We start from the raw sequence: 9,978 nt of genomic DNA, 5'->3' as shown, positions 1-9,978 counted from the left end.
CTGTAAGCCTTCACAGAGCATATGTGTATTGAGTAGATGTTTTGTGAAATGCCCTCAGATCATTGGAAAGATACATAATAAATTATAGGTAGTCTTTGATTTATGACCACAGTTGGGACCAGAATATTGATTGCTAAGGCAGTTATTAAGTGAATCACACCTGATTTTATGAACTTTTTTGCCTCAGTTGTTAAGCAACTAATGTGGTCATTAAGCAAATCCTGCTTCTCCCATTGACTTTGCTTGTCAGACAGTGATCACATGACCCCAGGATGCTGCAATTATTATAAATATATGCCAGTTGCCAAGCACTCATTTTTGATCACATGACCATGGGGATGCTGCAATGGTCGTAAGTGCAAGGATTGGTCATAAATCATTTTGTTCAATCCTGTTGTAATTTTGAACAATCGCTAAATAAACGATTGCAGGTCAAGGACTCCCTGTATGGCACCTTCAGAATCAGTGTTTATTTTTACTACATTTGTATAAAGTAGATTCTGAGTCAATCCAGAGCATAATGATTCAACCAATTGAGCTAAAGGAGCAATTCTGACTTGTTTGGATGTTTCTTGCATACATGCACGTGTGATTTCAAGTCCTAATAAATCTGAATTTGGAGATTTTGACTGAACTGATTTGCCTATCCCAAACAGTTTTCTAAGTGGATTCAAACACTGAAATGTAATCCGATCCATTTTTCAAATCAGTTTACAGGTACATGTTCAAATAAGAATTCATGTTCCTATTTATTTCCTAGTGTTTCTGCCCATCCCATAAGATTCAACAGGGTGAGCATGCTTCAAGTCCCCTATACTGTATGAAACAATGCCAATTGGTGGAACCAGCCAGAGTTGCTTTGGATAGGGATATGGGCAGCATGCAAATTTAATTTATATATATATATAAATTATATGTGTGTGTACACTCACACACACACATCCCCAGGAGGCATACATCCTGAGGTTCAGATGAACCTAATCCTATTGCCTTTGCCCCCAAGTGTAGGGCCAGGTTTTGGGTCTGTAACATATTGTAAGATCTTGGTGTTCCCTGAACTTAGCTGTTTTCTGGCAGTTGCATCACTGCACTGATGTTGTCACCTGGCCTGGTAATGAAACATCTGCAGGAAATCAACCAAGCTTACAGAATACTAAGAACCAACAATTGACTTGTTAACATGTGGAACCCATTAAACTGTTGCACTCTCCCTGTCTTTTTGTTATTGTACTTTGATTAACTGTAATTTTAAGGGTTGAATATTGTGATTATTAGGTGTGTTTTAATTGTGTATGCCACCCAGAGTTACATGCGAGTGAGATGGGCAGCCATGTAGATTCAATAAACAAACACACTATCAAACCCAGATCTGCCTATATCCTCTACAATGTACTATCATTTGGAAATATTATTGTGGTTTGGTCTCAGGTTGTACAATGTTCTCTGTTGCTTTTATTTTTGTCGGTTGTTCTGTTTCAACCTTATGTTAATTACCCAATCTCAATTTGTGAGTTAGACAGCCATATAAATCAATCTGTCAGGCAAACAAATCTAACCTGATTCTTTCACTTTTGACAGCTTCCTTCTTTGCAGGCATTCTCAATGTCATTTCAGCCAATGCTAAATCAGGTATTTATAGATAAGCAATGTTTCTTTCAGCCTCAATTCACCATATGCAATAAACACCAGAATAATAATATCGGGTTGCTTTACAAAAGTGTTATAGGAAATTTTGTGAAGAATTTTGGAAATCTGAAATTTCCTATGGAAATTGTAACCATTATTATGGTAGGAATTCAGTATTCTGCTCCCATAGTTTTGCTATGGCTTGATTGTGATTTTTTTGCTAATTCCTTCCAGCAAGAGCTATAGTAATTTTTACGTAATCGGACATAGTATCATCTCCAAGACATTCTTGTGTGATAGCTCTAGAAAATAGGCAAAAAGTACACATATCATCATTTTGAACCTTTCCGTGTCAATGTCAAGTAAGACAAGTAGTCTTGTTTGAAGGAGCTGATCTTGTCCTCTATTTATGTGGAGATCATAAAAGATAAAGGTTTCCCTTGTCCAGTCCTGTCTGACTCTAGGGGGAAGTGCTCATCTCTGTTTCTTAGCCAAGGGAGTCAGCATCGTCTGAACATGTTTCCGTGATCATGTGGCCAGCATGACTTTATGCTGAGATGCACGAAATGCTGTTATCTTCCCACCAAAGTGGGAAGATATTTACTTGTATTTGCATGCTTTTGAACTGCTAGATGGTCAGGAGCTGGGGCAAATAACAGGAGCTCACTCAGTTGTGCACTGCTTGGGTCGCGAATCTGAGCTGTCAGCTGACAAGCTCAGTGTCTTTAACCACTGAGCCATCACACCCTTTTGGAGATCACAATATATCAAAATTGGATGAAACTATATTGGAGAAAAACTGCAGGTTTATTATTGGCTATAAACCTGTGCAGGAAAATCAGAATCTGTTAAGTTTGTACAGTTAGCATGTGTACACTTCTGATAACAAAAACACTTAACCAGTTCCAGAGAAGTATCTATGCTGATCTTTCATAGTAAAAAAGTATTGCACATTTAAAAAAGCTACATGTACTCCTTAAAGACCAACAAATGTAACTACTACATTTTGATCTTCAAAACCAGTGATGAAAGCAATGGACTTCAAGATGTCCCAAGATGTTTGTTGTTCAAAATAGATTTGTATATTTTAAATCTATCTGTCTATCTGTCTGTCTGTGTAATAGATCTATATGTTTGTTACATGTGATTCTTCTGTATGCATATTCTGCATGCATATTTGCTTGGATAATTGTAAAACTGATGAACACAGTACTGTCACAGTAATATAAAGTGGGTATATCTGTTTTGTATCACATCAAAGCCTACATTTTTAAAGATGCATAACTATGATTCAAATGGATATCTATGCATATAAAGTAGAAATATAGGTTTTTTTTATCAATACAGATACCATAGAACACATATATGAATATGCACACATATGGCAAAAAGCTGTAGATAATGTTGCTTCCCTCTTAGATAACAATGTCAGGTTGTTGATGAATAATATGTGAATTGTTTAATGTGGCTTCCTTTTATTTCTTTTTACTGAATTGTATCACAACCAGGCATTTTGTTTCTTTTAATGGTGGTGCATTTGCCCAACTCAGTTTTGGCACTTGAAATAAAAAAAATATCCACATATTTTTCTTCCCATCTTTGGTGATGAAAATATGTATCTGTGATTAATTAAATGGCAAACAATTTGCTATATGTTCGTGACATGGAAGTCTGTTGAGACAAATGCCTCACTATGCCAACATGTCAACAAAACCATACAAATAAGGTGACTTTCAAATCGCCGTGTACAAAATAGTTTTCCAAACTTGAAACACTTCCAAAATGACTGAAGCAGCCAGTTGTAAGTGGGATTTCAATTGTCTTTGGAATCTCAAAAGGAGACATTTTGAAATGGTGACAGTTCAGTTCTGAAATATTTTATACATTTCTCAACCCAACACAGCTGTAGTTAATTGCAAAATCAATTCCACTGAAGGCAACAGCATTTACATTATATTAAGGCCTGATAGACTATACTAAAGCTGGATGGCCATTTGTAGTTGTACACTTAAAAGAGGTCTGTGAAGTCCTTGGTGCTCCCTAACCTTGATTGTTGGCTTGCAGATATTTCATCATTATTAAACTAGGTAATGTTACCTCGTCTGGTAATGAAAAGTCTGCAAGCCAACAGCCACGCTGGAACAGCACCAAGGACTCCACAGTTCAACCCTGAGCTTGAGATATTCTCTTCTATTAAAAGGGGTCCCACAATATGATGTGTTGGACTACAATCTCCAATGACAGAAATCATGGGAGCTGTAGCTGGAGAGCCCACTTTGCAGAAGGCTGGTCTACCATCCTGTGACATCTAACATACTATAAAAGTGCCAACGCAATTAACGTCTTCGCAAACAAGAGTGTCCCACAGGTACAGCCCAGCAAGAAGCTGTTTGATTGGCTGCAGGGTCCTGTTGAATGTGCGGGGCAGGAGGCGGGCAGGAGACTCGGATTCTTTGTCACGTACCTTGCGGAGGGAACTGGAGAACTCACAAAGCTATTCGGAAATAGCAGGCCACCAGGCTTCATAACGCGGCGTACCCAGAAGGCTCCCTTTTCCCCAACCATACAGTTTGGGAACGCTTGACCCTTTCCCCAAAGCTCAGGGAGACGGGCGTGGAGGCAGAATCTGACCTTCCTACCCACTTTGGCAGCACTTAATTTGCCAAGCCGCGTGCCGCTCGTCTCCTCAAGTCAGCCGCCGCCGCCGCGCCGCGTCGCCTCTTCTTCCTCCCCCTCGGCCCCCACTCTTCCTCCTCCTCCCAGAAGAGCTCGCCACGCCGCGGGTCCGCCGGCAAAAGCCCAGCAGGCCTCAGGTTCCTCGCCGTCTCTACCCCCTCCCGCTAGGCTGAGGCTCGCCTGGTGCTTGCTCGTAGTGCGCAGTGCCTCTGCAACAACGGCAGGAGCCGAAGGAACAGGCGGCTCGCTCGAGGCTGGAGAAGGCAGGCGGCGGCGGCAGCAGTAAAAGCGGCGGCGGCTCCTCCCCCTCCCCCTCTTCCTGCTCTCCCCCTCGGACTCCCGCAGGCAGGATGGTGGCCGTAGCCCTGCAGCCCTCTGCGGGCCGCGGGGCGGGTCTGTAGCTGGCGTGGGGTGGTGCCCTTTGCAGCAATCGGGAGCCGAAGGCGCCGGGCGCCGGGCGCAGCGCAAAGCGCCCGTGCGCCCCTTCTCCTCTCGCTCTCCATGGACGGGGGAGCGGGAGGTGGCCCCGGGGTGCCCGGTTCTGAAAACCCCAACCGCGCCGTGGAATATCTGCTGGAGCTCAATAACATCATCGAGAGCCAGCAGAAGCTGTTGGAAACCCAGCGGCGGCGGATCGAGGAGCTCGAAGGGCAGTTGGAGCAACTGAACCAAGAGAACCGGGACCTGCGGGAAGGAGACAGAGAGCGACACCGAGATCGAGACCGGGACCGGGACCGGGACGGGCAGTATCACCACAAGGAGAGGGAGAGCCACTATCAGAACCGCACGGATCGAGACGGGCAGTATCAGAACCGGGAAGGCCAGTATCCCAACCGCGAGAACCGGACGGACCGCGAAGCTCCGTACTCGAACCGAGCCGACCGGGAGAGTCAATACCAAAGCAGAGCCGAACGGGAAGGGCAGAACCAGTATCAACATCGGGACAAGGAACGAGATCTACAGCACTATGGAAACCGGGATGGGCAGTACCAGAACCGGGAGAGCCACTACAGGGAGCCCTGCCAGTTGCATCGAGAGCGGGCGCCGCAGTGCCATCAGGCTCGGGAGAAGGAGCACGAGTACCCTCGACCACCCCGGGAAAGGGAGAGGGGGCAGCTGAACCGTGGGGCGTCGCGGAGCTCCAGTCCTGGGGCAGGCGGAGGCCACAGCACCAGTGCCAGTACCAGCCCAGCCACCACGCTGCAGAGAAAGTAAGAAGCTGGTCCGAGCCTTTGCAACCCCCTGACCTAGTGCCCTGCCTGCTCCCCTCCTTGCCGGTAGCTTTCTGGCCCAGAGGGCAGGCAGATTCCAGGAGCTCTTTGGGGTTGAGGTGACTATTGGTGGTGCTGGCTGAGTCGTTTACAGTCAGAGAATCAGTGTGTGCAGTATCACAAGGGACCATGGGGAACCCTTTGGAGGTTGGTGCTTGGGTGCAGTGCTTGGGTGGTGGAGGGGGAGGGAAATCAAAATATTATAGGTCTGCTCTCTTATCAGCTTTCTGCTGTACTTTGTTCCCTCCATTCTAGGCTTTTGAATCTTGTTACAGTTACAATTAAACCCTGCCCCCATCATACATACACAAACACACACCAACTGCTTCCATCACCCATAATTAGGTGGATGGTGCTCTGCTATGCCACCCTCACAGTGGGGTCTGTTTTGTTTCCTCAGCTGGTTTTCCTTACTAGATCCCTGCATTGAACCCTGCGTAGGACCCCTCCCCCCTCACTGCAGGCTGCTCCTTGGCCAGTTGCCCAGAAGCTTCTGTGGCCCACTCTCCTTCTTTGTCCCTTCAAACTTCAACCTTACTTTCAAGCACCACTTTCCCTGATTCAGCACATGGACTTTTTTGCTTTCCTAACTTGCCAACCTGGATTCTTTTCCTTCAACACTTTGCTGGGGCTTGACTTTCTCATTTTTCTGCAGAGAAGGGAAGACAAGCATAAAAGGTCCTTCTCGCTGCAGCGGACCACTCCAGGGAGTGCTCTCTTTTGCCAGCCTGGCGTGGTTCACCCCTGTAAACTCCAAATTTAAATTTAAATTTAACATTCATACTTTCCAAAAACTCGTGAATTCTTTTTTTCATATTGGTGCTCCTAAATGTTTCCCTCCACACCTTTCATGGCTCTTCCCTCCCTCCCTATAGAACCCATAGAGGGCAAAGTGTTATTCTTAAATGAAAGTACATAGCAACCCCAGTGAGCTTCTGTTTCCTGAATCCTCAGATGAATTCTTTCATTTATTTCCTGGCCAATATTGGGGGAGTGATAGGGAAGAGCCTTTTAATGGAGTAAAATCTTCTTCTTCTGCTACGTACTATGTTCTTTTGTCTCTTTTGTTTGGGACATGTTTAGTAAGGCCTGCTCTTTCTTTCTGCCTGGTTTGCAGTACGCACTTGTATCCATGTCCCTTTTTGTCTTGCCAATCTTTAGCGGCTAGCGTTCCTCCAGAGCTTCTTCTAATGGGATAACTCACAATCTGGACACTAACTGGGCCTGGTGGGATGTGACTTCAGTTAGCTCCAGCAGAGAGAGTTGGTATTGAACTAAGGCACCAGGAACTAGGCATGCATAGGATGTGGGTGTGAAATGGTATTGCATGGGCTGTGTGGTTCATGGCACGTGCTGAGGATTGAGTTCAGGAAAATGTGATCCCTGGGTGGGGAAGAGAAGATGTAGTTGATTTAAGGTGCAAGTAAAAGCGTAAGTTTTGAGTGAGTTTGAGAAAAGAGCAGAGCCAAGAAATGTTTTGCTGCCTTTCAGATGTGTTGAACTGCACTCTCATCATCTATAGCGATGCAGCCTGGAAGTGATGGTGATTATCATGTATCTATTCTGGGGGAAACAGCTTTGAAAAAGTGAGCGTAGTTACTAGTGTGTGAAAATCAATTATAATAATCACACATTTGGCACTATCTACATTATTACCGGAATAGTTACAGCCACGCAAGATAGGCCAGCAGTATTATATTCCTAATGAAGATTTGCAGGAAAACAGTGAGGTGCCTGAAGCCTTCAGATGAACTGTTATAGAGGCAACATTTGCACCTATGATCTTACCTCCTAAATATAAAGCTAGGTTATGTTATAAAGCATTATTTTCAAACTGATAATTCTGTTTCTTCCGACTACTGGATTCTGGCCTCAGGATTCTCAGACCCTGCTGGGATTCCTTATCCGTGATCTCTGTGGGATGAAATGAACAACCTACAAGCCATGTATATCTCCTTAAACTTCATTTAAGCTCTCCCCGATTGTGTAGCTGAAACTTGGCAATGCTGTTGCCGAAGATCAGTAGCCCAGTTTTGAGGTGAATGACAACCACATTGCTATGTATGGGGTTGGTTGAGGATTATGGGGATTGTAGTCAGACCCATCCAGAGGGTACCGGTTTGGGGGATGCTGCACTAGGGTGTCTGATCCAACGCCACGCCGTCAGACTCTGTGCTCCATAATTGATAGTTCCTGGCTGGAGAATCACAGCGTTTGAATGCCAGCAGCACTGCATCTTGGACATGGATTTCAGAACAGGATCGACTCTCGTGGTCCACAAGCTTGGATTGAAAGCTAAGAAGCAGCTAAGCCCGAAGAATTGAGCATCTTCCCTCAGAGGGAATGGATATAGGGGTGGCTGTGTGGGGTAGGAATTGATGGATCGAGCCATTCCTGTTCTTTCTCTCTCACTCTCCTCATTGCCGCCTCCTTTTTCTGGTTAGAAATTAGCAAAGTGGTTTGATGCTGCAAATGACTTAAAATCAGCACAAATGTGTCTTGCCATTCCCGCCCACTCCCTACCAACACTGGGGAGGTTTTTTTTAAAAAAAAGCCTGAAGTAGCAATGCGGGTGGGGTGGGGTGGGGTGGGGGGAATGACTGATCCTCTTCTCCATGCTGGCAGAAAGCTAGAAATGACTAGAGACAGTCCTTCTTTCCTCAACCGAACTAATAACTATGACTTTCCTTTCTTGTTTTATTCTGAGCAGGGAAATAAGTTCAGTCTCTAAGATCTAGCCAGTAACTCAGTTAGTTTAGCTTAATAGTTAAAAGTGTGACTTATGCACCTTATCTGAAAGCCCTTTTTCAGGTTTCATTTCAGCTCTAAACTTGTTCAATGGTCTTAAACCTATATTCATCGGCTCTTCCTTTGCAATAGGGAGATATTTAACACCAGTTTATCTTAAAAGGCCAAGGTAAAGAAGAGTGAGAAAATAGGCATACTTGCCTTGATAAATAGTCATTTTCATCTGTGGTTGCTTAGTGTTGTGAATAATAGCTTCCTACAGCATGCAGAGAACAGTTGAGGTCTTCCAGTGACCCAATCCCTATCAACCTCTGTGGGGGTTGGGGTGAGGGTGTCTGTCTGTCTGTCTCTACTGCCTTTTACACTGCTTCCAAGGGAATTTCTTTTTCATTGGTCTGTTGTGATTGCCGCATGTGACAAAACATGTGGCTGTTCAAATCATCTCCCCCAGGTTTTTTTTTCTTTTTTACAAACAGCTTTTTATAATTTTTTTTGTAAACCAATCTGGTTAATTTGCTAGAAGCACTGGGCTAGCCTGTGTTCCCGAGGCAGGTTTGCTAATTCAGGAAACTAACTTCATGTTAGTTTCATGCTAACCTCATGATAAAAACATACCTTGCTAGATTTGAGACATTAGGAGGAGCAGTCACTCAGATGCCATACTAATTGATCTCTCCTGCTATGGCTTGTAAATATGTGAATGGAAAAAGAGAAACAGATTCTCTGCCTCAGCACCCTTCTGGCTTTGTGCATAACTTATCAGATATTTCTGAGGTGTTCACTATGTAATGCTGGCAAATCACAGGATCATTGACCCCAAGACCATGAGATAAAAGACAAAGGGAATTAGGCATCTTTTAGAGCAGTGGTTCTCAACCTTTCTAATGCCGCGACCCCATAATACAGTTCCCCATGTTGTGGTGACCCCCAACCACTTATACATCACCGGGTGCCAGGGGCGTGGCCAAAGAAAAGGGGGGAAAAATGGCGGACAGCCTTGTTTGGCGACCCCCGTGAAATGGTCGTTCGACCCCAAATGGGGTCCCGACCCACAGGTTGAGAACCACTGTTTTAGAGCCAGGAATGTGGGCGGTTGAAGCCAAATCTAATACAGGGAATTTATAAATTGGGTTATCACTGCAATTGTAATGAAGTTCATCTGTAGGTTCTATCGTATGCTGTAGCCAACTCTCAAAAACAGAATCTACTCACACAACATATCAGAACATAGCTAAATATATTTTGGTCTTGTGTATTGTGCAAACTCAACCCCATATGCCTAGTTTATGGTTAGGTTTAGCATTCAGAATAATAATAAGAATGCTCTTTTTAAACAGCAGTTACTCCTGTTTCTTTTTTTCATTTCTAGGAGAGAAATATACATTATGAGGTAGTTAATATTAAAAATGAGGTTGGATTTCAGGCAATATCACCATGCCAGTAACCGACTTGTATAATCCTCGATCACAATAAGAATAGAAAATGGATGGCCGCAGGGTGACCATGGTGTTGAAGATATGGCCAGTCAGGCATTTTTAATCCTGTCTTAATATTAGGAAAAGAGCAGCTTTATTTTTTTAAACAACAATTTTCATTAAAGTACTTTTAACAAGATAAGAACAATACAAATTTTAGAGAAGAAACAAAAAGAATAAGT

General features: G+C 44.1%; 1 protein-coding gene across 1 annotated transcript in view; it reads left to right on the top strand.

Annotated features, from left to right (window-relative positions):
- Positions 1 to 329: 329 nt before the first annotated feature.
- The window catches only part of LOC120311312 (IQ motif and SEC7 domain-containing protein 2-like), a gene marked incomplete at its 3' end in the record, with an annotated part of 158,238 nt that continues 148,589 nt past the window's right edge, over positions 330 to 9,978 (top strand). The window contains exon 1 of the mRNA XM_039350662.1: positions 330 to 5,513. Coding sequence (XP_039206596.1) covers positions 4,804 to 5,513 — 710 coding nt within the window. The remainder of the gene's footprint in view (positions 5,514 to 9,978) is intronic.

Source organism: Crotalus tigris, unplaced genomic scaffold, assembly GCF_016545835.1.
Source record: "Crotalus tigris isolate CLP2741 ecotype Arizona unplaced genomic scaffold, ASM1654583v1 scf7180000018343.506757, whole genome shotgun sequence".
NCBI lineage: Eukaryota > Metazoa > Chordata > Lepidosauria > Squamata > Viperidae > Crotalus > Crotalus tigris.
This window is presented reverse-complemented; position numbering and strand designations above follow the sequence as displayed.